General features: G+C 41.1%; 1 protein-coding gene across 13 annotated transcripts in view; it reads left to right on the plus strand.

Moving 5' to 3' along the window:
- The window catches only part of CFAP46 (cilia and flagella associated protein 46), a 146,766-nt gene that overhangs the window by 36,912 nt on the left and 82,393 nt on the right, over positions 1-27,461 (plus strand). For all 13 annotated transcript variants that reach the window (XR_007357663.2, XR_012669400.1, XR_012669401.1 and 10 more), the window contains 9 exons: positions 1,307-1,427; positions 2,899-3,022; positions 3,567-3,697; positions 13,642-13,787; positions 14,351-14,484; positions 19,674-19,886; positions 21,757-21,976; positions 22,247-22,396; positions 23,214-23,318. Coding sequence is in view for 9 of the 13 variants with exons in the window: in XM_048857999.2 (XP_048713956.2) it covers positions 1,307-1,427; positions 2,899-3,022; positions 3,567-3,697; positions 13,642-13,787; positions 14,351-14,484; positions 19,674-19,886; positions 21,757-21,976; positions 22,247-22,396; positions 23,214-23,318 (1,344 nt within the window). In the remaining 4 variants the exon portion in view is untranslated. The remainder of the gene's footprint in view (positions 1-1,306; positions 1,428-2,898; positions 3,023-3,566; positions 3,698-13,641; positions 13,788-14,350; positions 14,485-19,673; positions 19,887-21,756; positions 21,977-22,246; positions 22,397-23,213; positions 23,319-27,461) is intronic.

Below are 27,461 nucleotides of genomic sequence, written 5' to 3' on the forward strand. Positions count from 1 at the left end.
TAATTTTCTTTAACTGAACCATTTTATTTTTGAGAATATATCATAGTGACAGTTCATACGTTAAAAATTAAATAGTAAAATTCAGCCATGAATGTGAGCAACATTAAAATGTAGTTACCTGCATATGCTCTGAGTTAGCCTCAAAATGTTCATGTCAAGAACCAAGGTTTCAGAGTAAGTCTATCCAATAATAACATTGTAGAACAGTACATAAGTGTTTCTGGACTGTAATGCAATTCCTGTGGTACGTAAGCCTGTGACCAATGTTGTGGCTTATTTAATGGGTGAGATGTTGTGATAAATAAAGGTGGGAGTAGCTCCCTTTTATGGACACCCAGCCAGCCAGTTCGCTATAAAGTCCCTCTTGGTGTCTCTGCTTGCTTTACCTGTAAAGGTTAAAAAGTCTGCCTGGCTAGGTAAAAGAAAGGGAGTGGGCACCTGACCCAAAGAGCCAGTGGGAGGGCTAAAACTTTTTAAAATTGGGAAAAAAAACTTTCCCTTTGTCTGTCTGTTGCTGTCTGGAGAGCAGAGACACAGAACAGCAATGCTGTAAGCAGCTTTAAAACCAGATATGAAAAAGCATCAATTCATACCTTGAACCATCTTATCTGAAACCCCAAATATGTAAGTAAATCAGGGAATGTCTAGGAAGACGCGATTAGGGTTATTTCTTTTATTTCTTATTGGTTTGTGGACTCCTCTGTGCTAACCTCAAATGCTTTTTGTTTTGCTTGTAACCTTTAAGGTGGACCTCAAGAAGGTTATTCTTGATGTATAATTTTTGAAAGTGGGTTTTTAAAATCTAGCAAACACCTAAGTTCCAGATGTATTTTCTTTCTCTTTTGTTTTTAATAAAATTTACCTTTTTTAAGAACAGGATTGGATTTTTGGTGTCCTAAGACATTTGTGCACATGTTGTTTAATTAGCTGGGGCATCAGCTAATTTCCTTCGTTTTCTTTCTCAGATCTTCCCCGGGAGGGAGTGAAAGGGCTTGAGGGTACCCCAAAGGAGGGAATTCCCAAGGGCACCTTCCTGGGTTCCAAAAAGGAGGGTTTTGCATTTGGGTGGTGGCAGCATCTACCCATTCAAGGTCAGAGAGAAGCTGTAACCTTGGGAGTTTAATACAAGCATGGAGTGGCCAGTATTAATTTTTAGAATCCTTGCGGGCCCCCACTTTCTGCACTCGAAGTGCCAGAGTGTGGAATCAGCCTTGACAGATGTACAAACACCAATTTAATGAAAATGTATTTATTTTTAATACAACTGTGAATGTACCCATGACAGTTAGCCCTTTTCTTTATGTAGGCTAAAAAAGGGAAGCAGAAAGACAGTGTGAGGAAGAAGCGGTCTCTTTTGGTCAATGCAGGTCTTGCACTGGCTCCTGATGCATTTCAAATAGTCCTTGACAGTGAAAATGAAGCTAAAGGTAAGGTATGTTTGCTGTGATTAAAATAGGTCAAAGATTTGTCTGTTACTGATTCTTTACCCAGCCTGAAAGATATTTGACCACTGGGGCCAATGATAATGTTTAGAAGACTGGTTTCAGAGTAACAGCCGTGTTAGTCTGTATTCGCAAAAAGAAAAGGAGTACTTGTGGCACCTTAGAGACTAACCAATTTATTTGAGCATGAGCTTTCGTGAGCTACAGCTCACTTCATCGGATGCTGTAGCTCACGAAAGCTCATGCTCAAATAAATTGGTTAGTCTCTAAGGTGCCACAAGTACTCCTTTTCTGTTTAGAAGACTATATGCCTTTGGGTGAAATCATTGCTGTAGTGGCAAAATTCCCATTGCCTTCGGTAGGGTCATCATGTTTTTGGAGGAAACCCTGTAGTCCCATTTCCGATGCACATAACTGTGTGACACTATAAACTTATGCTCTCAACAAAAAATTGATGTCTTGTATAATTTTATTTTAAATTTGTAACAGCAGAAGCTGTTCCTAGTCATACATGGTAACTATTGAATGCTGTTTCAAGTTACTGTTTGACTCAATAATATTCTGTGGCATTGAAATACATATGTTCTTTATTACTTTCAAATTTGTTGCCTTTCAATTTTGAGTGCTCTCTTGTTTCTTTATTATGCAAAGAACTAAATATAAATTCACAGTTTACCTTCTAAAACACGGACCCCAGGATTTGAGCTCATTGCTTGTACGTTATACCATGGACATTTTATCCTGTGAAAGGCTACCCACTCTGTCGTTAAACAGCGTCCATCAGGAGATAGATTGTCCATACTATTCCTGCTGCTTTGTGCCACTCTAGCAGTACAAAGCACCTATAACGTCAGTTTAAGCAGCCTTCTGAGGATTCCCCTCCTTCACCACAGTGTAGAGATCGTGTCCAAGGGAGAGGGAGCATAGCTAGGGAGTCATAGCCCTGGTGGTCCCTGGATGTTGGAGCACAGTTTGTCAAGTGCTGAATTGGGGCCTTTTGAAGGAAGCTCTGAGCGCTATAAAAGGCAAAATTTCAAATATTTCACAAATTTTGTTGTGAACCAGTATGTATACTTTTCACTGACTCGACATAGATTGCTTTATCAATGAGATTTCAAATATTATTCTAAATTCCAATTAGCACACAAAATCACACGAATGAATCACATATACTCACACAAATCACATATACCCCATACAGTAGAGGTCTCCAATTATAGATATATTTCTCTTTTTAATTAGGCTGCACTGAATCAAACTATTTTTTGCTGATTTGGGAAATTATAGAACATTTTTATATACTAATTCCAAACAAAATTGTTAGTATTTTTTTAATTAGTATAATATAGATATTTTAAAATATATAAGGACCTACTTATGAATGAAGTTATTGTAGTGATGAAAAACGTGCATTGTAATACTTCAAAATTTGCTTGCATTTCTTTGTCTCCATAAGTTTCCTCAGGTAAAAGTAGGAGTCAAATAAGTTATCTCTGTGCAAAAGCACAGCATCATACTAAGAGTGTGGAGAAAACCAATGGACATTTGAAACGATTAGGGCATGGAAATGACAAGGAGAGGTAATTACCATAAAGAAGGTGTAGATATTTTTTTTCATTTTAAAAGTGGTATATTACTAATGCCAAAGGGGAAAGTTTTGATATTAGGACTCTGAAATTATTTGAGGCTCAATCCTGCAAGGTGCTGAGCACCCTGGTACAGATCCAATGTAGCATTTAAGCATGTACTTACTTTTAAGCAAGGGATCAGTGTGGCCATATCATAAGCCGTTAAATTTTGTTTAGCTTTGTTTTGTTTATCTATATGCTGATATAATTAGAAATAACAGCTTTATTCCTTCATTTCCAATGTATAAGGAGTCTTCAGTAACTGGCATCCTCCTTCTGCAGTTGATGGTCGATGCTTTATGATTTATAAGTTATCTTTATTAGTGATAAAAATTGACCCTCAATTTAGTAATATTAAAATAATTGTTACTAGACTTTAAAGTCTGTATTATGATGAAGGATATTTTCAATTAACCTGAAGTTTCAGGCTGAATCTAGAATTTAGGAAATAAATTAGCTAATTAAATAGTTTTTACATGTGCTTTTTGTGTGATAGAATAAGACTTTGGGCAGATTTGGCAAAAGTTGCACGGAAACAAGGAGTATGGGATGTGTGCCGGGCAGCATGCAGATTCTGTCTCTTGTATGATGATACTCAGATGAGGAAGGTACCAAAATCTAAAAAATGTAAGTCAACACATTACTTACATTGTAACTTTTCTTAATTGATATCTTAAAAGTATTTTTAAATGAGAACTCAGTGTCATACATTGTAAATAAATTACTTTAAATTTGTTTTAACCCCAGAGGGATAATTGATTATTAAACAATTCAACACTTCTGATTTGGTAAATTAGTAGTAAAATAGAACTTTAAATTAGTATGCAAAATTTTGAGAGAGTCTATTATTTTGCTAATTTACAAGGTATTAGGCTGCCATAATATTGCGTTAGCAAAGAATTAAAAACACATCAATTTAAAAATTGGAATTCTATCTGAGAATGTTTTATGTAGTATTATAACTCCTGAGGTTCCTATCACTGAAAGAGATTAGAGCGAATGGAGCTTCTCTTTTTTCAGTGTATTTATTTCATACTGTGATAGCAGTTTGTGTATATAACCACCCCATGTCTGGATTGTCTTCAGGTTTTGAACCTTGGAACATTCAGCTTCAGATTGCAGAACTCTAGTAGTCAAGCTAAAGGAATAATTCCATTAGATGATATTAGCAGTAGGTTTTTATCCAGTATTAGTGGTAGTCAGTTTCTCCTATTGTTAATGTGTGTCTTTCTCTCAAAAACATGGGAGAAGCGTTTTTAAAAAATTAGGTAAATGTGATAGTAAAATTCATAGATTTGTCAGGGAGGATTTACAGGGTGTCAGAAACTACTTTCAAGTCATTTCTTTTCAAATCAATGATGTCCTTTTAAAAGTGAATTTTAATCCATTTTTTCCATTATGTGGACAATTATATATTTAAGGACTATATAGCCTATTGCTCTCAAACATCAGGCAGAACTCCATTAATGGCAACTGTATACATGAATTGAGGACACTATATACTCCAAAAGTTTTCATTTCTAGTGCCTTTGATTTTTAATTGAAAAGCTGTTTGAGCATGAATAGTTGTACGAGGCATCAGGAATGCAGAAACAGAGAAGCTTGGCACAAAGCAGTCCTATTTGAGGAATGTATTTTATTTAGAGCTATGTGAGTGTGTTAATGGCAATTTTCAAAAACTTCGTCTTTTTAAATTAGTTGAACAACCGTGTCCTTTTTACAAATCAATGCCATCAGTAATGTGCCTTATGTTTTTATGTATATAATAAAAGTGCATTTTGAACATTCTGAACCAAGCACATTTCTAATTGCACAGCTGTTCCTTATACTAGTTAAATCTCTGATGTTACATTATGTTAAAATCAAAACAATTTGTGTTACAATAAGATTATTTGTTCTCTCCAGTAACTGAACTTAAAACAAGATTCCAGGGTGTAAATATGTGTACTTTCTTCCTCACACCACGCGTACATATAGAAACCTACCGATACTTCCAAACAAGGCTTTTCCAAGAGCAACATTACAGTGTTATTCACTGTGCTGCAACATGAAATCATGGCAGTTGGAAAAGGGTGACCAGACTTTGTTCTTATTCATGTTTATCTTTTCCTTAAATAATATCTGTTTGTGTTTCAGGGGGATAGCTGTAGGTAAAACCACAAATATACGGTTAGGTATACATAATCATAATATGTAGGTCTTGTATAGCAGTTTTCATCAGTAGATATACAGAGTCTACTTAAAGTTATTTATACAGGTAAATGTTAGAAAGAGGAAGTAACACAGGAGTAATTGGCCAAATTTTCTATGGGTGTTAATTGGTACAGTGCCATTTAATCTATGGAACTGTGCCAGTTTTTACCCGCAGAGAATTTGATGTTTGTTACACAGTTATCAATGATGTAAAAGGGTAATATTTGGTACAATTAATCAGTTGTTAAACAAGTAGCGAGCCATGAAGCATGTTTTCCAGCATATAAATGAAATTTATGTGGCATTATTATTCATTTAATAGTTCATAGGATGTTTAGTTAAAGCTATATCATTGTTCATTTGGGAGGTTTGTAGATGGATCAGAATTGTTGTATGCATATAAATACAAATCATTTGTGTCTTGTGCACAAACAATATTACATATCTTGTAAACTGGAATTCTTTTGTCGTAGTGTTCTGTTATTTTAATGCAGGAATATAACATGCTGGGCTGGAATTTTTAGTAAAGAAAATCTCAAGAAAAAAGTACAGGGTCTGAAATAAGACTATTTTATTGCTGAGGGTAATCACCAGAGAGGATAGTCTCTGTTTATCTAGAAATTGGTCAAAAATCAACTCACACTTAAAAGGATAAAACTGTTTTAAATTGGTCCTGGGAGGAAGTGATGGCCTCCCTGCCTGTCACTGGTCCACCCGTTGACACTTATGAGACACTGAATGCTACATAGATTATAAAGCCAGAAGGGCATTTTGATTATCTAGTCTGTCCTCCTGCATAATACAGGACATAGATCTTCTCTGAATTAATTTCTGTTTGAACTAGAGCATAGATTTTTAGAAAAACATCTAATCTTGATTTTAAAATTGCCAGTGATGAAAAGTCCACCTCAACCGTAGTAAATTGTTTCAGTCACCACAATGAATTGTTCTGCACACAAACAGATTTACTTAATCCCTGTGCCTAAATAGACCTGCCTAAACAGCCCTACAGTACCACCCTAGCTACTTCATCACGACATTCACAATTTTACACCAAGAGTTAGGGCACAACAGGGGACAGAATTGCCATGTTCCAGGATGTTGGATTAATGCTTAATCCAAGGGAAAAGAGAATCTGTTTTCTCTTAATTACTGGGAGGTTGACAGACCATCATTCCCCTTCTTGATTTTAACACCATTTGAGATTTTCTCTTCCTCTGCCAGGACACAATGCCCAGTGTTCTGATCCCTGTAAGACAATGAAAGAAGTGAACTGGAAAATGTGAGCCGGGCTCATATCTGTGAAATCCAAACATACACACTCTGATTGGAGCAAATCTTGAAAAGTTCACACCTGCCCAAACTGAGCAAAATCTCAACTGTAATGCTTACAAAACATAAAAGTGCAAGTTAACTAGGGTTGCCAGCTGAGTGGGCTGTTAAAAGTCCGGTTGGCAAGGAGCTGGCAGGCTCCCTATCCGGCTCCATGCGGCTCCCGGGAAGTCACTGACATGTCTCTCTGGCTCCTAGGGGAGGGGCAGCCACGGGGGCTCCGTGCACTGCCCCCTCCCCGAGTGCCAGCTCTGCAGCTCCCATTGGCCAGGAACAGCAGTCAGTGTTTGCTGTGGGGGCAGCGCGCAGAACCCCTGGCTGCCCCTCCCCCTAGGAGCCAGAAGGATATGCTGGTCGCTTCCCAGGAGTCACCTGAGGTAAGCGCCACCCAGAGCCTGCACCCCTCAGCCCCTCCCACACCCCAACCCTCTGCCCCAGCCCTGAGCACTCTCCCACACTCCATACCCCTCAGCCCCAGCCTGGAGACCCCTCCTGCACCCCAAGCCCCTCATCTTCAGACCCACCTCAGACCCACATCCGTAGTTGGAGCCCTCACCTCCCTCCTGCACCTCAAACCCCTCATCCCCAGCCCTACTTCTGACCCACACCCCTAGCCAGAGCCCTCAGCCCCCCTCGCACTCCAAATCCCTCAGCCCCAGCCCAGAGCCCCTACCCCCAGCCGGAGCCCTCACCCCCTCCCGCACCTCAGCCCCCAGTCCAGAGCCCCATCCTGCACCCTGAACCCCTCATTTCTGGCCTCACCCCAACCCCCTTCCCCAGCCTGGTGAAAATGAGCTAGTGAGTGAGGGTGGGGACAGCGAGTGATGGATGGAATGAGTTGGGGTAAGGCCTCAGAGAATGGGAGAGGCCTTTGGAAGGGACGGAGCAAGGGTGTTAGGTTTTCTGCAATTAGAAAATTAGCAACCCTAATGTTAACCAATTTGAAAAAGTAATAAACTGTAATGTGTCAGCACTCAAAGATGTCTAACCTATACAACTCAATTGTGGAAGAATGATAGATTCAGGAAGCAAGAAGTGGAGCACAAAGGAGCTGCTTCTGTCCCCCTGTGTTTTCTGTAGTCACAGCTTCATGCCAGCAACCCAGAAATGTGAGAAAGGTGCTTGGTTTGACAAGAGAAGACTCTTTAAAGCTGCCATTTCCTGATCACTGCATGATGTCCCACTCAGCCCTGGTCTACACTAGGACTTTAGATCGAATTTAGCAGCGTTAAATCGATTTAAACCTGCACCCGTCCACACAATGAAGCCCTTTATTTCGACTTAAAGGGCTCTTAAAATCGATTTCCTTACTCCACCCCTGACAAGTGGATTAGCGCTTAAATCGACGTTGCCGGCTCGAATTTGGGGTACTGTGGACACAATTCGATGGTATTGGCCTCCGGGAGCTATCCCAGAGTGCTCCATTCTGACCGCTCTGGACAGCGCTCTCAACTCAGATGCACTGGCCAGGTAGACAGGAAAAGAACCGCGAACTTTTGAATCTCATTTCCTGTTTGGCCAGCGTGGCAAGCTGCAGGTGACCATGCAGAGCTCATCAGCAGAGGTGACCATGATGGAGTCCCAGAATCGCAAAAGAGCTCCAGCATGGACTGAACGGGAGGTACGGGATCTGATCGCTGTTTGGGGAGAGGAATCCGTGCTATCAGAACTCCGTTCCAGTTTTCGAAATGCCAAAACCTTTCTGAAAATCTCCCAGGGCATGAAGGACAGAGGCCATAACAGGGACCCGAAGCAGTGCCGCGTGAAACTGAAGGAGCTGAGGCAAGCCTACCAGAAAACCAGAGAGGCGAACGGCCGCTCTGGGTCAGAGCCCCAAACATGCCGCTTCTATGATGAGCTGCATGCCATTTTAGGGGGTTCAGCCACCACTACCCCAGCCGTGTTGTTTGACTCCTTCAATGGAGATGGAGGCAATACGGAAGCAGGTTTTGGGGACGAAGAAGATGATGATGAGGAGGAGGTTGTAGATAGCTCACAGCAAGCAAGCGGAGAAACCGGTTTTCCCAACAGCCAGGAACTGTTTCTCACCCTAGACCTGGAGCCAGTACCCCCCGAACCCACCCAAGGCTGCCTCCTGGACCCAGCAGGCGGAGAAGGGACCTCTGGTGAGTGTACCTTTTAAAATACTATACATGGTTTAAAAGCAAGCATGTGAAAAGATTACTTTGCCCTGGCATTTGCGGTTCTGCCTTTGCAAAAGGTTTCTGGGGAGGGCAGCCTTATTTCGTCCTTCATGGTAGGACACTTTACCACTCCAGGCCAGCAACACGTACTGGGGAATCACTGTAGAACAAAGCATTGCAGTGTATGTTTGCTGGCATTCAACCAAAATCCGTTCACGCGGTGGGAGGAGGCAAAATGCGACCTTGTAACGAAAGCACATGTGCTATGTATGTAATGTTAACTTTCAAGGTTTACCCTGAAAGAGTGTAGCCACTGTTTTATAAAATGTGTCTTTTTAAATACCGCTGTCCCTTTTTTTTTCTCCACCAGCTGCATGTGTTTCAATGATCACAGGATCTTCTCCTTCCCAGAGGCTAGTGAAGCTTAGAAAGAAAAAAAAACGCACTCGCGATGAAATGTTCTCCGAGCTCATGCTGTCCTCCCACACTGACAGAGCACAGACGAATGCGTGGAGGCAAATAATGTCAGAGTGCAGGAAAGCACAAAATGACCGGGAGGAGAGGTGGAGGGCTGAAGAGAGTAAGTGGCGGGCTGAAGAGAGTAAGTGGAGGGCTGAAGACAGGGCTGAAGCTCAAAGGTGGCGGCAGCGTGATGAGAGGAGGCAGGATTCAATGCTGAGGCTGCTGCAGGACCAAACCAGTATGCTCCAGTGTATGGTTGAGCTGCAGCAAAGGCAGCTGGAGCACAGACTGCCACTGCAGCCCCTCTGTAACCAACCGCCCTCCTCCCCAAGTTCCATAGCCTCCTCACCCAGACGCCCAAGAACACGGTGGGGAGGCCTCCGGCCAACCAGCCACTCCCCCACAGAGGATTGCCCAAAAAAAAGAAGGCTGTCATTCAATAAATTTTAAAGTTGTAAACTTTTAAAGTGCTGTGCTTAAAGTGCTGTGTGGCATTTTCCTTCCCTCCTCCACCACCCCTCCTGGGATACCTTGGTAGTCATCCCCCTATTTGTGTGATGAATGAATAACGAATGCATGACTGTGAAGCAGCAATGACTTTATTGGCTCTGCAAGCAATGATTAAAGGGAGGAGGGGAGGGTGGTTAGCTTACAGGGAAGTAGAGTGAACCAAGGGGCGGGGGGGTTCATCAAGGAGAAACAAACAGAACTTTTACACCGTAGCCTGGCCAGTCATGAAACTGTTTTTCAAAGCTTCTCTGATGCGTACCGCGCCCTCCTGTGCTCTTCTAACCGCCCTGGTGTCTGGCTGCGCGTAACCAGCAGCCAGGCGATTTGCCTCAACCTCCCACCCCGCCATAAACGTCTCCCCCTTACTCTCACAGATATTGTGGAGCACACAGCAAGCAGTAATAACAGTGGGAATATTGGTTTCGCTGAGGTCTAAGCGAGTCAATAAACTGCGCCAGCGCGCCTTTAAACGTCCAAATGCACATTCTACCACCATTCTGCACTTGCTCAGCCTGTAGTTGAACAGCTCCTGACCACTGTCCAGGCTGCCTGTGTACGGCTTCATGAGCCATGGCATTAAGGGGTAGGCTGGGTCCCCAAGGATACATATAGGCATTTCAACATCCCCAACAGTTATTTTCTGGTCTGGGAATAAAGTCCCTTCCTGCAGCTTTTGAAACAGACCAGAGTTCCTGAAGATGCGAGCATCATGCACCTTTCCCGGCCATCCCACGTTGATGTTGGTGAAACGTCCCTTGTGATCCACCAGAGCTTGCAGCACTATTGAAAAGTACCCCTTGCGGTTTATGTACTCGGCGGCTTGGTGCTCCGGTGCCAAGATAGGGATATGGGTTCCGTCTATGGCCCCACCACAGTTAGGGAATCCCATTGCAGCAAAGCCATCCACTATGACCTGCACATTTCCCAGGGTCACTACCCTTGATATCAGCAGATCTTTGATTGCGTGGGCTACTTGCATCACAGCAGCCCCCACAGTAGATTTGCCCACTCCAAATTGATTCCCAACTGACCGGTAGCTGTCTGGCGTTGCAAGCTTCCACAGGGCTATCGCCACTCGCTTCTCAACTGTGAGGGCTGCTCTCATCTTGGTATTCATGCGCTTCAGGACAGGGGAAAGCAAGTCACAAAGTTCCATGAAAGTGCCCTTACGCATGCGAAAGTTTCGCAGCCACTGGGAATCGTCCCAGACCTGCAACACTATGCGGTCCCACCAGTCTGTGCTTGTTTCCCGAGCCCAGAATCGGCGTTCCACAGCATGAACCTGCCCCATTAGCACCATGATGCATGCATTGTCAGGGCCCATGCTTTCAGAGAAATCTGTGTCCATGTCCTGATCACTCACGGGACCGCGCTGACGTCGCCTCCTCGCCCGGTATCGCGTTGCCATGTTCTGGTGCTGCATATACTGCTGAATAATGCGTGTGGTGGTTAATGTGCTCCTAATTGCCAAAGTGAGCTGAGCGGGCTCCATGCTTGCCGTGGTATGGCGTCCGCACAGAAAAAAGGCGCGGAACGATTGTCTGCCGTTGCTCTGACGGAGGGAGGGGCGACTGACGACACGGCTTACAGGGTTGGCTTCAGGGAGCTAAAATCAACAAAGGGGGTGCCTGTACATCAAGGAGTATTTCAGGCAGGACTGCACGGAGGGTTCCAATAAGAAATGGTGCACCTAAGTTATCGTTGTTATTGGAACAAGGAGGTTAGCCTGGCCTCTGATTGATACATGGCTAGATTTACCTCGCTGCACCTTCTCTGTGAGTGACTGCAGTGTGACCTAGAGGAATGAGTCCCCTAGACAGGGGAGGAGGCAAATGAGTACAAAACAAATCTGGTCTATTTCTTGTTTTGACCCACTCCATCTATCTTTTACATCTTTGGCTGGCAGCAGACGGTGCAGAAGGACTGCATGCCATCCACATCTCATGGCTGCTTGGCAGAAGATGGTACAGTACGCCTGCTAGCCATCCCCATCTCTTGCCTGCCTGGCAGAAGATGGTGCAATACGACTGCTAGCAATCCTCATCTCTTGCCTGCCTGGCAGAAGATGGTACAGTACGACTGCTAGCAGTCCGTATCGCCTGCCTGCTCACCATAAGACGGTTCAATAGGACTGACTGCAGGACTAAAGAGAATGACCTGGTCAAGTCACTCCAAATTTAGTCCCTGCGCCCATGTCTGCCCAGGCGCTCCCAGCCGACGCGGCCAGGAGCACCTCGGACACGATGAGGACGACTACCAATCGTATTGCACCGTCTGCTGCCAGAAGGCAAGGGGTTGCTGCTACTGTGCAGCAAAGCCGTACCGCGTCTGCCAGCACCCAGGAGACATAGGGTGACGGTTACCTGAGCGGGCTCCATGCTTACTGTGGTATGGCGTCTGCACAGGTAACTCAGGAAAAAAGGCGCGAAATGATTGTCTGCCCTTGCTTTCACGGAGGGAGGGAGGGAACGGGGGCCTGACGACACGTACCCAGAACCACCCGCGACAATGTTTTAGCCCCATCAGAGCGCTCCATTGTGACTGCTCTGGACAGCACTCTCAGATGCCCGATTGTTTGCCATTGCTCTGACGCTGGGAGGGGCGCTTACAGGGTTGGCTTCAGGGAGCTAAAATCAACAAAGGGGGTGGCTTTACATCAAGGAGTATTTCAGGCAGGACTTCACAGAGGGTTCCAATAAGAAATGGTGCACCTAAGTTATTGTCCTTATTGGAGCAAGAAGGTTAGCCTGGCCTCTGATTGATACATGGCTAGATTTACCTCGCTGCACCTTGACTGCAGTGTGATCTAGAAGAATGAGTCCCCTAGACAGGGGAGGGGGGGGAAGCAAATGAGTACAAAACAAATCTGGTCTATTTCTTGTTTTGACCCACTCCATCTATCTTTTACATCTTTGGCTGGCAGCAGACGGACTGCATGCCATCCACATCTCATGACTGCTCGGCAGAAGATGGTACAGCACGACTGCTAGCAGTCCGTATCGCCTGCCCGCTCACCATAAGACGGTTCAATAGGACTGACTGCAGGACTAAAGAGAATGACCTGGTCAAGTCACTCCAAATTTAGTCCCTGTGCCCATGTCTGCCCAGGCGCTCCTGATCGACCTCACAGAGGCGACCAGGAGCACCTCAGACATGACGATGACGGCTACCAGTCGTACTGTACCGTCTGCTGCCACAAGGCAAGGGGTTGCTGCTACTGTGTAGCAATGCCGTACCGCGTCTGCCAGCACCCAGGAGACATAGGGTGACGGTTACCTGAGCGGGCTCCATGCTTGCCATGGTATGGCGTCTGCACAGGTAACTCAGGAAAAAAGGCGCGAAATGATTGTCTGCCCTTGCTTTCACGGGGGGAGGGAGGGAACGGGAGGCTGACGATATGTACCCAGAACCACCCGCGACAATGTTTTAGCCCCATCAGGCATTGGGATCTCAACCCAGAATTCCAATGGGCAGCGGAGACTGCGGGAACTGTGGGATAGCTACCCACAGTGCAACGCTCCGGAAGTCGACGCTTGCCTCGGTACTGTGGAAGCGCTCCGCCGAGTTAATGCACTTAATGCACTTAGAGCATTTACTGTGGGGACACACACACTCGAATTTATAAAACCGATTTCTAAAAAACCGACTTCTATAAATTCGACCTTATTCTGTAGTGTAGACATACCCTAACACTACCATCCATCTAACTGATTTACATACTTGTCTCCCTGCACTGCCTGCAGAGAGGTATTTTCAGTTGCAGTAAACTGTAATGAATAAGGATTTTGGAGGCAGCAATTTTAAATCTGATTCATTCTATCCCTTTTATAGATTTTAATGTAACTCGGCATTTTTCTTATTTAGGAGTAAAGTAAAAAGTCTTTCTGATTTACATAACAACAATAATAAGTAAAGCTTCCTTTTTCTTAGCTCAAAAGAAGAAAGCTAGTACAATTGTGATGGATGATAATCGAGGTGGAAGCCTACAAATGGAATCATCCTTACCCATTAAATCATTCTCTCTTGAAAGAGATTTACTCAGAACATTAGCAGAAATAAGATTCATTAATGCAGAGGTTGGTAAATGCTACAGCTGTAATATTCATTTTTTGTGTCCTCCTTGGCTTTATCTATAGTGCTGGTATACATTCATCTTAAGGAATGATGTGCCAAATATTAGAGATTGTAAACAATAACTAATGTGTTTGCAGAGCAACTAAAAAAAATTAGAGTTTCATGAAGCTAATGTCTAAGAAGTTTCCATTTAAAGTAAGTATACTAATGTTTTCCGTGTCAGTACAGATAATGTATTTCTCAGTGAATTTATTGCAAATGTTTGACAACTGCCCATAGAGCCCTGGAGTTTTAAAATTTCACTGAGAAAAAGTGTGGTGGTTGTTTTTTTTTACAGGAATTATGTTAAATTCATTGTCAGGTTATAAGGAATTTGAAGGACTATATTTAATATATTTTGTGATAAATTGCTATATGCCTAGACAGTATTTGACAAAATTGTGCAGCTAATATTTTCTTGTAGAATTGAGACTGTGACTTGAGCAGAAGCCAGTCTCTATTTTCAATGTGATATGGTTTGATGAAATTGCAGTTTCATATATATGTTTTCTATATAAATTTCTAGGTGACTATTCATTTGTTAAGATTGGAGGGTGTTCAGCTGAATGACCATGCTGTTCCGCCTGAAGATACAAGCCAGCATCCCACAGGATATATTTCCAAACTTCCTGAACATGATCCAGATTGGATAACATACAGGTGTTTTTCTTTAATCTGTACCAAACCCTGGGGCCTTTGGCAAATTCTGTTTGATGATCACACCATGAAGATATTTTCAAAAGTTGTTACTTCTTAAAATAAAATCCATTGTTATCAAATGGTTCATTTTCAAAGGCATGGATTCTAGTGGGAAAAGAGAGAGAAGCTAAAGGAAAAGGTTTTAAGTGGCAGTTTCTGAGTTGGCTCCATTATGGAATAGCTACTGGCATACACTCTTGCAATGAACATTTTAACTGTCAGACCTAAGAAGCTTATAGCCACACAAAAACTCTTTAAAGCTAAGGTTAACTGTGCTGTCCATTTAAAAAAAATAGGATTTCATAGTTTAAAAAAAACATAATTGCCAAAACTCAGAAAATTTTCTGTTCAAATTCCAAAACCAATGTATTCCATTCTGTCTTTTTCTGTACAATGCCCGTCACTGTAATAATATCTGAGCATCTATGTAAATACATAATAAATGACTTAAGTTGGAAAAACTTCCTCTCTATTCCCTCCATCCAAAGGGAGTGAAATGAAGAGAAATTAATTCAGGTTTCTTTTTTTCTCCCACCTCCATAAATGCTATTAAGTTATTTGTTTCTGTTTAAAATCAAGGGAGAAAGGGATCTATGTAGTAAATTTTACCTTTGGAACTGAAGTCCTTTCAAGGAGATTATAATGTTCCTGAAGGCCACCTCTAATAACTTGTAAGTTGGCATTCAAACTTGGGGAAAAACAAAAACAAAAAAGTGTATGCTCATACTCACTGAGAATTAATGAAAAAAAGACATGGAATTTCTTAAAATAGGATGGTACTGAATTATGATTAGACATTAAAAAGGATCAAAATCAAAGTGAAAAAAATATCTTTTTTTTTTTATTCTTGCCTCAGAAATAGATGTCTGCTTAACATCAAACTTTAAAAGAAAAGTTCACCTCTGGGCATAAATTACACAAGAGAAATTGTCTGTAAAGCAGATTATTTTTTCATATTTTTAGAGGGGGTTGTGTGGGGAAACATTTATCATCTTTTTTAAAATGGAACTTTGACCATGGCATTACTATCATGACGCCATAATGAAGGAATGGGTGATGAGGTAAAAAACAAGACAACCTTTCTTAGGTATGTTTGAAGTTCCTTGAGATCCTCAGATGGAAAGCTCTGTAGAAGTTAAGATTATCATCATCATTCATTATAATATATTAATATATAATGCTGAAAGTTTTAGGCTGAGGGACAGTAATTTCCACTACAAATTTTATATATTTATACTCTGAAAAACTGAGAGTGAAGAGTAACCATTTCCTAGCAAGTATATATATATCCCTGAGTAAATTCTCTTCTTCCCTTCATTTCCTTCCCTCTCTTCTGTTTCTGTTCTCTTTTAAATAATAAAATTGGAGGGACACATTGACCCTTTATACCGGGGTGGGCAAACTTTTTGGCCCTGAGGGCCACATCGGGGTTCCAAAACTGTATGGAGGGCCAGATAGGGAAGGCTATGCCTCCCCTAACCCTATCCTCCACCTCCCACTTCCCACCCCCTGACTGTCCCCCCAAGAACCCCAACCCATCCCACCCCCCCAACTCCTTGTCCCCGACCACCCGCACCTGGGACCCCCTGCCCCTAACCACTCCACCGGGACCCCACCCCCTATCCAACCTCCCACGCTCCCTGACTGCCCCAACCTCTATCTAAACCCCCAACCACTATCCAAATCCCCCTCTAAAGCCCCTTTCAGAATACAGCCCTGCGAACATGGGCAGAGGACTCGGGAGGAGCAAGGGCAGCCACGCAGCCAGAGAGAAGTTGCGGTTTCCCCTTTAAAGCTCCGCTTCTCTCCGGCCATCTGCACGGCTGCCTGGTGCTCCTCCTGAGTCCTCCACCCGCGTTCACCACACTTCTGCCATCCGCACCACCCGCCTGCTCCCCTGAGGTTGCAGGTGAGCCTCCCTTCCTGCTGTCCCCTGCCCCCACAGTGCAGCCCCTCCTGCACTGGTGGCACGGCGCGCTGAGGCTGCGGGGGAGGGGGAATATCAGGGGAGGGGCCGGGGGGTTAGCCTCCCTGGCTGGGAGCTCAAGGGCCGGGCAGGATGGTTCCTTAGGCCAGATGTGGCCCAGGGGCCATAGTTTGTCCACCTCTGCTTTAGACTGATAATTTGCTGCCGAAATTATGGTTTCCTGTTGAGTATCTGAAATCACTGTCTTTGATGTACCAATGTGCCGCAAGATCCTTTGTGCTGGCTGCTGTTGAACATGAAAGGAGAAGATGCGGTAGTCAGCTGAAAGGATGCGGAGGTACATCATGACCCTGAGAATACCAGTACTTGTTTCAACTTAGTGGTACGAACAAGTTGAGTACAGTACGTTAGCCCTTTCTAAAAAGCAATGGAGGGAGGAAAAGGGATTTTGAGACAGGTTTACTGTTGCCATCCTGCTTTTATCTCTGCCTTTATCTCCCTGCTTTTATCTCTAATTCTCTTCCCTGCTCCAATCACAGGTTAGAGCAGCCCAGGGGATGATCCAATGTGCCAGCTGACTATCGTCCGCAGGGAATAATTCACCAGTTGAGGAATGCTTCAGCCATACTAACTCTCCACCTCTCTTTGGTCACTTCATGCCCATTCATACCCCCTTCTCCTATAGTTTTTGGGAGAGAGACTTAGGAGCTCTGTTGGATGAATGCTTGATGAGGGCCTATGGCCAGTCTCTACTCCCTTTACACTGTCTGAGCAATGCACAAGGAGTAGAGGACAGCAGAAAATCTGCTTTTATTTTTGATACTGGTGAATATTTAAAAATATTTTGACTACTGTGCAGATTTGGAAAGAGGCCAATAATAGGGGACACAGGAGACCTGATTCTCTTCCAAGATCTGCCACTAACCGCTGTGTGACCTTGGGCAAGTTAATGCATCTCTCTGTGTACCATCCCACCATTTGTCTGTTTTGTGTAATTATATTATTGCAGAAGGGACTGTGTCTTACACTGTCTGTCTATACTAGCATAGTAAAACCCTGATTTCATTTGGGGGCTGTAGGCATTGCAGTAATACAGTTAACAACAATGAAATGTTTTGGTCAGATGAATGAAGCAATCAGATTCCATGTGGCCATGTAAGGCTGTATAAAAATGTTAGCTGTATTTTGAGTTATGCTGCCTTGAGATTAATAAGTGGAGTGTGCATCCTCAAAACTGATTTTATAGTTAAAAGATTTGTTTTATTATTGTATTACCCTGAAGCACTTGGGGGAAAATGACAGGTTTCAGAGTAGCAGCCGTGTTAGTCTGTATTCGCAAAAAGAAAAGGAGTACTTGTGGCACCTTAGACTAATAAATTTGCCACAAGTACTCCTTTTCTTTTTTGGGGAAAATGTTATCTTAATTAAAAATGAAGCAAAGAATTCCAAACACCTGGGGATATTTTAGAAGGCATGGAGACATGCATTTGTTAAATAAAAAATACATTTGATGCATGGGACATGACATTGTGAACCCCTGCCACTGAAAATACTGCTTGGAAGTTCCTGGCACCATGTATCAGGTTTGCAGCAGGAAGGTCAGAGTGGCTCAGCAATATTTCATGTAGTGGAGGGACACTCTCAGTTCAGATAAATTAGCATAGACCCTGAAGAAGCTAAAGTATGTGGTGGGTCCTTATTAAAATAATTAGGGCATCCTCTGGCCGTCTTTATTCAATATGCTCTCAGGAAAAGCTTTCATTAAAGAAGGATCTAAAAAGAAATAATTAAAGACACATCAACTAAGGGATGCTAATACTTCTACTCACATTCAATTTCATCATGATTTGAAGCTTAAAGTCTCTATGATTAGATAATGCTTCCTCCAGTATAAAAAGTTGCTGTTCTACTTTTAGGAGTGTATGCGCCTTGGTGCCACAAGATTGCAACTAGAAAGTAGTGAGCATTTGGCTACATGTAGAGCCCATCAGGGATTCGAGTGTTTCGTGAGAGGGACTGTGTCCCAAACCAGCCTTAGTTCCTTTCCTGTGTCATAGGCAATATGTGTTAGAAACATCTTCTTTACATCAGTTGTATTGACCTTGAACTCATCTATCCCTCTCCTTTTGTTATTTTGAGGATACTTGTGTTTATACTGTAATTTTTAGTCTACTATGCAAAGAATTATTTTTAGAAGTATGCTGTTGCAGATTCCAAACTGCTTGCTAACTGTGCTGCTGCAGAATTCTCGACAGTCTTCTTCGTGTTATCAAGTGATTTTGGACTATTCCCCTCTGTGGAGTTCTAGGGTTCCAAGCTAGTTTTACATCAATTCCTTTACTTCTCATTTTCAATCAACTATGTGGCACGAGGGGAAAAAAAAGCAATTTAAAGATGTGAGATGTGGCACCAAAATGTCCTTGACGGTTCCAGACATATGCTGAGCAGTTAAGCTTTTTCACCCCACTGTCCCCAGACCAGTGACACTAGAAGTAGTGGGAGAATGCTTTCCTAGGCAGCAAGCACTTAGCTATGTACGACACCTGTCAGAAGGATGTGCTTCCATGCATGTGCTCAACCTAGACGGAACAGTAATTATGAGCCTGCTGTATAGAAAGTACAATAGTTATGGACTTGATGCAGAAATTACTGGATTGATTCTATGATTTGTGTTATGGAGGAGGTCAAGACAGATTATCATAATGGTCCCTTCTGGTCATAAAAATCTATGAATTCTTGATACATGTGCAGCATTGGGGTGCCCTCCTGTGCACTTTAACCTAACTATCCAGATAGGCAAGCTAGGAATGTGCTGCAAAATTAAATGGACACTAAAAATCTATATTCAATTATAGTTTTAACCTGAAGTTTGTAATGAGCTCTGGGACTGAGACATGGACTCATGGACACTTTATAAGGTGCCCTGGGGATAAGACATTAGATTTGGATTATGGAACATACTATTTGCATTATTTTGGATGACAGTAGTGTTTTAGCGTTCTGGAGACTGATGTTCCTTATGTTGATTTTCCTTCTTCTCTCTTCCCCCCATCTATTTCATATTTTAAAAACAAACAAACAATTAGAAAATTCCATACAAAATACTGTGTTTAAAAAATGGTTGCTGGGTCAAGCAAGAGTGCTTGTAAATTCTAGTTCTTAGAATATATTCGTTTTGGTTTTGTAGTTTTGGAATAATAGCTACTTAATATTAATTTTATAGTATCTGGATAGACCACTTATCCCAATATGCTATGGAAAACTTTCTGCGGGCTGCAGAAATGGGAGAAGAGTTAAATGAGGCCTGGATTGTTCACAACACAGTGGTGTATGTCTTAAATCACAATAAACATCTTATAGCTTCAGGAAGACAGCGAGAGATTGTTGAGTCCCTGCAGAGTCTTCTCAGTGCAATCAAGAATACTGGACACAGTGGGTAAGTATGATGGTTGAGTTTGATTATTACCTTTCTCTTTTCTATTAAGCCTTTTATGAAGCAAAAATAAATTCTAAAAATATTTTCTCACTAATCATAAATCACTTTTTCATTGTGCCATATTCCAATAGCACTAAAGAAATGTTGTTAGTGTTTTTTTTGATTTGTGCATGGATATTTGAGATGGTATAGTGGATTAGTTGGTTTAAAATGAAGTTCCCCAGTCTAACACTGCATGATATTCACTCTGCCCTGTCTAAACCTTATTAAAGAGTGACTATACAAAGCTGATCTGGTCTTTTTAGTTTGGAGTGGCAGCAGGGCTTCTGTGGCTAATCAAAAGGAAAAGCTTACTCTGCACACTGTCTTGCCAAAGCAGGATGCCCTGAAATGTATTCACTTGATGTCCATCTCTTTCAAATTTAATGCATTATATTTGTTGTAAATGTTTAATAATCAAAGCAAGTGTGGTCTATTAATTTTTATGAATGTAAAAGCTTTGTAAAATTTAAAGCGGGGGGAGGGAAAGAAAGTAAAAGGAAAACACACAGTAGTTGGTTGCAGTCCAGGGGATATCCATAAACCTGTAACTGCCATTAAATCATCACTAAAGTCTGAATAATTAGTATCAGTAAAGATCCAAGTCAGGCTTCACTGAACATGATAAGGAGAGGAATGCAGTGTAGGAATATCTTCTCTTATAAGATCTGGTATAAAGAATCCCATCTTGCCTCTGAAATTGAAAACTCATGAATGGGAACAAAAAGTTAGTACAATAGCTTTAATCACTATCTCTTTGCAAAAATGTGTTAACTCTAACTTGTACCGTATGTAGTTGCCATTCTTAGTTTTGAGCTAATCACTTAGAATCTTGGAGACCCAGAAGAAAGTTTTTCAATAAAAACAAACAGGTATTGTTGATACTGATATGGAGGAAGTGAGGATGCTGTTGATTATCGGAGAGATGGAATTTTGGATGAGGAATATGGCAATCCCAGTACTGCTAGCATTTAGGAAGAATGCAACAGTGATGATGGGGACTCCATCACTGACAGTGGCAATACTTTATTAAACCACAGGTGGCAGAAAAAAAAGGATGCCTGACTTATGGCAAAAAGTCAAATAAAAAAATTAAACTCCATTTACTACTTCTGGTACTCACTTTCTACAATATGTGCCTTAATATTGTTTCCAGTAGTCTACACAGAAGAACATTTTTTTCTCAGATTAGAGTACGCCAAGGAAGCAGTAATCATCTTTTGTTCTGGAGTCACCTTTGCTAGGACCTCATGTAGTTATGTAAAATGCACATTAACGGGGAAAGAAAAGTTAATAATAGGGGCACCACAGCTACTGTGAGATCTGTGCTTTACCAGAAGGAATATCTGCTATAGCTGTTGTTAATTGCAACTCAACAATTGATTGTTGTAGAAATTAATGCAATGTTACAAATAAAGAAGTGTGATTTCACGTAAGAGGAGTTGACATAAGAGTGTTTTTGTGCAAATACTCTTATTAATACAAGTGAGAGCGTAGAGGAGTAATAAAAATCTTGAACTGATACATAGACAAAAGGTTTCATAAATAGAATATTTTCCAGGAAGCAATGGCGGATCTTAATGTAGAACACCTTGGAAAGGACATTATGAAAAAACATGAAGGCTAAATTTAGCTAAGCTTAACTTTGGTATATTTTAACTTTTTCTCCAATGTGAAAGTGTTTCTTTAAGGTTATTTTGCAAATGTTTCATAAGTTTGCTTTCCAAGGGAAACTTAGAATTTAGAGAAGTGTTAATCATCTTTCTGTGCCATCTTTATTTTACTCTAAGGAGATGTTTCTTACACTTCGTCTTTTTGTTTTGTCTTTCAGAAGTACTGTTGTTTTGGTGATGTTATGTAATGCTTTGGCTCGAGGCCTAATTCTTTGTTGGATTCCAAAATCAGTTTTGAAAACTGATGAGAAGAAAAAGATAGATGCAGCAACAGACAAAAGTAAAAGGTCCTCAATAAAGGGGCTTGAAAAAACAAACAGTGTCCAACCTTTGTCAGTGGATCCAAATGGACTCCCTGATATTAAAGCGGCCTTAGAGGTACAAAGTTCTCATTGCTCTGTTTCCTATCAAACCACTATATTTGGAGGGGGAAAAAACCTCTCCCCACCATACACACACACAAGTACACACTCACAGCTCAAGTTGGAAAATTAGCGCCTTTATCCTTTAACTCAGTTGCCTCATAGAGATGTTAGACAGATAGATATGCGGTATTCTCAGCATACCCTCTGAGGAATGCATTGTATTCATAACAAGTGCTGGGCTATGGATTCATGTTCTAAGTTTAATTTTATTCTTGGATTTTAGGTTTGTGAATTTGCCCTGAATTTGACAAATAGAAACATACCTAATGAACTGGTACCTATTGCTGTACGACAACAGATCATTGCTACCTGGGTGAAAGCAAAACAGTTACTTCAGCAACAAATTGGGCATAAACTTGGAACTGATGATGAGGTATAGATTCTGTGAAATCATATGTGAAAAATGAATACATATAACATACTTAACTATGGAAAATATGAGAATATGTACACTTTTTGAATGCAATATGGAAAATAAGATTTGGTTGTTCCCATTAACACATTACAAAGGACAACTAGTTTTTTGCATGGGCTGCAGAAATGACTCTCTTGAGTTTATTTTATTTCTACCTTCTGTTTTTAGCTACAAGAAATAAATAGCGGTAACTGTCATATGATGACATCATAACTATACCATCTTTTAAAGATATACATTTATAGAGTTATAAAATGCTAAGAGACCTCAAGCATATTTCAATAAACATATAATATTGATATTTGCATTATATAAGTAAGAATATTATTATTAATTTGAATTATATTATTAATTTGAATTTTTGTTCTTGCTGGTGTATTTCAATGGGAATGCCTGTTTTAAATAAAAACATAAAAATAAAATATATCTAATAAAACCATGATCTCAGAATTTTGTAGCATATATATATATATATTCATTGTATAGTTGCTATTCTCTTTCATATTGAAACTATTGGAGTTTTGATTTGACAGGAGTTATGAATGAAATTAAATGTATAAAAACTATAAAAATTTACATTTTAGGAACACAGTAAAAAACAGGTGAACAGTTTTTCTTTTTGCTAAATGACCCTTTAATGCCAATGAGAGTTCTACATATATATTCCCAAACATAGTTAAAATATATCCTTTGTTTAATTAATGAATTTACATTATTTTATAATGTTTATATCTGCATAAAGTTTGGAATAAATGTGACATTGCTTGCTTCTCAGACTGGCGAGGGACAAAATCCAATCACAAAAGTTCTTGTTGCTTTGGAAATGTACTCATGTAATGGCTTGGGGCTCATGGACTTTATTGTTCCCAGTTTGTCTCAGGTATTTAGCTTTATTTTACTAGGTTTTTCTTGTGATAATATGTATGTCTACATACTGTAGATGTTGCTGGTATCTTTCTGTAATCTCTGTTTTGCATAGTTGGATACAAAATTATTTCTGTTAGAGAGCTATACTGTTTTTTATTTTCTTTTAAAACTTTTTAAAGTTAAGGTAATGATCACAACAATTAGTAAATTGACATCCCTGGAGATTAAATCTCTACATTTAACCACAAAATGGGTACAATAAAATAGTGGGAGTGCAAGATTCCCCCTGATATTCTACCAAGTTGTGCTGGGAGCTGCCAGATTCTGGTAAAGTTGCATTCAACATCAGACCACACTTCTGGCCTCTCATCTCTGTGGCAAAGATGACAACTTAACAGATGCTCTGTGCTGAAAATACTGTACAAAAACCCAAACCAACACATACCTCAAGCATTCTCTAGTCACTTCTTGAGGTCTTGAGAGTGGGGCACAAATAGAACCTGTGGCCATTTAAGGGAACATGAAGAGGTTTTCATTATTTGTGTCTCAGGAAGGCAGTAATGCATCACTATCCACAATTTCTTTAGTATGTGACTATTTGTTTTGGGGCAGATTTTGCCACCATTATTCATGTTGATTAGTGCCATTCTCCAAATGTAACCCCATTGAGTTACTAAGCATGAGTCAGGGTGACAGAATCTGGCCTATATCCCAAGATGTCAAAGTTGTCTTTGAGTTCTGTCAGTCTATTTTGTAGTCATATCTGTATACCATCCACAGTACAGGGTATCAGCTGTATCCCACAGTTTCAGGGCAGGGCTATACTCCCCCTCCATGGTCCACCAAGGGCACTGACTTCAGGCTTCTGGCTCTCAGCAATTACCTCTTTTGGTGGAAACTCACATCTCTCTCCCTCCTGACCAGGGACTTAAAGGTGGCACAGTTCCCTGCTGTACACTTGGATATCCCCACCAAGCCAGACTGCCCAAAAGGCCTGTGCCTTCACTTTGCTTTCCCTTGGAGGGCTATGACTAGTGTATTCCCTCCAGTTTTAAGCTCCTTATAAGCAAACACATTTATCCTTGAGGTAGAAGCATTACATAGAAAACATATTAAAAAAGAAAAACTACATTCATGCTAAAAAGCTTACCAGAGGTCACCCTCAGTTCCAACCTCTTGCTCTTGTAAGTTTCAGGCTTTTAAAAACCACAAGTGGATATTAGTACATATCCATCTTAGAACCAGAACCCAGACTGGGCAGATCAGCCATTTTTTTTATACAGCTTGAGCCTTTAATCGTGGCCTTGTGTAACAGGTAATTGGCAGACAAACCCTCTTCTCAGGTCATAGCTTCAAAAGTCTTGATTTTTGTATAACGAGAGTTGGGAAATTTTGCATTATCCTTGCTGTAGGGTTTGCCCAGGAAATCCAATTAACACTTATTGTCCCAAAGTTCGTACATGTCTAGCACATTTTCAGTGTAGTCATTTAAATTCCCAAATCTCACAACTGCCCCCAGAGAGGTTACACATGATCACAGCCCACAATAATATATAAACTTAGTACAGTAAGGTCTTCTAAGGATACCATGAGAAATTAAGAACATAAGAATGGCCATACTGTGTCAGACCAATGGTCCATTTAGCCCAGTATCCTGTCTTCTGACAGTGGCCATTGCCAGACGCTTCAGAGATAATGAACAGAACAGGACAATGTTGAGTAATCCATCACCTGTTATCTAGTCCCAGCGTTTGGCAGTTGTAAGTTTAGGGACACCTGGAACATGAGGTTGCGTCCCTGAGCATCTTGGCTAATAGCTGTTTATAGAGATATCCTCCAGGAACTTACCTCATTTTTTTAACCTAATTTTTTTTATCTTTCACAAGATCCCTTGGCAGTGAGTTCTAGAAGTTGACTGTTGTATGAAGAAATACTTCCTTTTGTTTGTTTTAAACCAGTTGCCTATTAATTTCATTTGGTGACCCTTAGTGCTTGTATTATGGAAAGGGATAAATAACACTTTTCTATTCACTTTCTCCACACCAGTCATGATTTTATAGACCGCTGTCATATCCCCTCTGAGTTGTCTCTTTTCAAAGCTGAACAGTCTCAGTCTTTTTTTGTCTCTCCTTGTATGGAAGGTGTTCCATATCCCTAATCATTCCCGTTGCCGCTCTCTATACCTCTTCCAATTCTAATATATCTATTTTGAGATGAGGCGACCAGAATTGTATGCAGTATTCATAGTGTGGGTGTACCATGGATTTATACAGTGGCTTTATGATATTTTCTGCCTTATTATCTATCCCTTTCCTAATGGTTCCTAACTGTTAGCTTTTTTGACTGCTGCTGCACATTGAGCGGATGTATTCAGAGAACTATTCATGACTTCAAGATCTCTTTGAGTGGTAACAGATCATTTAGACCCTATAGTTTTGTATGTGTAGTTTGAATTACGTTTTTCAATGCGCATTGCTTTGCACTTATCAGCACTGAATTACATTTGTCATTTTGTCACGCAGTCACCCAGCTAGGTGAGATTCCTTTGTGAGTCTTTGCAGTCATCTTAGGACTTAACTATCTTGAGGAATTTTGCATCATTTGCAAATTTTGCCACCTCACTATTCAGCCCTTTTTCCAGATCATTTTATGAACATGTTGAACAACACAGGGGCCTGTACAGAACCTTGGGAAACCCTTATGTTTACCACTCTCCATTGTGAAAACTGAAAACTACCCTTTGTTTCCTGTCTTCTAACGAGTTGTTGATCCATCTGAGGACCTTCCCTCTTATCCCATACTGTTTAGTTTGCTAAAGAGCCTTTGGTGTGGGACCTTGTCAAAGGCTTTCTGAAGGTCCACGTACGCTATGTCAACTGGATCACCCCTATCCACATGCTTGTTGACTCCCTCAGAGAATTCTAATAGATTGGTGAGGCATGATTTCCCATTACAAAAGCCATGTTAACTCTATCCCAACATATCATGTTTGTGTGTGTCTGATAATATTGTTCTTTACTATAGTTTCATCCAGTTTGCCTGGTACTGAAGTTATTCTGACCAGCCTGTAATTGTGTGGCTTTTTAAAAAAATTAACATTACATTAGGTACCCTCCTGTCATTTGGTACAGTGGGTGATTTAAGTGATAGGTTATGTACCACAGTTAGTAGTTCTGTTAGTAGAGTTCAGAACTCTTCGGTGAATATCATCTTGTCCTGGTGATGTATTGCTCTTTAATTTATCATGTTTTTCCAAAACCTCCTGTACGTCTCAGTCTGGAACAGTTCCTCAGATTTGTCACTTAAAAAACCTGATTGTTTTACTTAAAACAGTCTTTGCTATTAGTTTGTGTTCATAGCCAGTTGCTCTTCAACTGTCCCTAAAGATTGGATTCTTAGTAGGCATAAGTCTCCACAGAGTTCATGAGATCTAGGTCTTGATGGCTGAGCTCGCGTACCCAGTTTCATAAACTAAAATGATGCTGCAACCCCCCAAAATCCTGACTAAATTTCCCCTGTACCAATCCACCAACCAACTCAGTAATTTTCACTAAGCTTTACTCAAATACCAGGGAATTCAGGTTACATGGTCTGTATGTTAAGAAGACCCTTAGCTACTATCTAGACATATAACTAAGCCTATATATAAGTATCCTTGCTGTTTGCAGAAATGTTGCACACCATTAACTATAGTTCTTTGAGTAAATTGTCCCACAGATCCTCAGGGCCAGCTTAAAGATTCAAATGATAATTTTGTTAGTTTCAGAAACAGAATATAATGTTGAATGCACCATTTTTAAAATCTGACTCCTCTTATTTGGCTCTAATAGAGGTTCCAGTAGGTGAAAGAATTAAAAATAAAGTTGGAAACCTCAGTCCTTCTGTTTGGCATTCAGCACCAAGCCCCAATACACGTCTTCTTTTTAGAAGATTCTGACTCAATGTATGGATTGCAGGCATATGCCAAGAGTAGGAATCTATGCCAACATGCATCCGACGAAGTGGGTATTCACCCACGAAAGCTTATGCTGCAATACGTCTGTTAGTCTATAAGGTGCCACAGGACTCTTTGCCACTTTTACAGATCCAGACTAACACGGCTACCCCTCTGATACTATGCCAACAGTGTTCTTCAAGAACTATAGTCATCATAAAT

Source organism: Caretta caretta, chromosome 7 (assembly GCF_965140235.1).
Source record: "Caretta caretta isolate rCarCar2 chromosome 7, rCarCar1.hap1, whole genome shotgun sequence".
Classification (NCBI taxonomy): Eukaryota; Metazoa; Chordata; order Testudines; family Cheloniidae; genus Caretta; species Caretta caretta.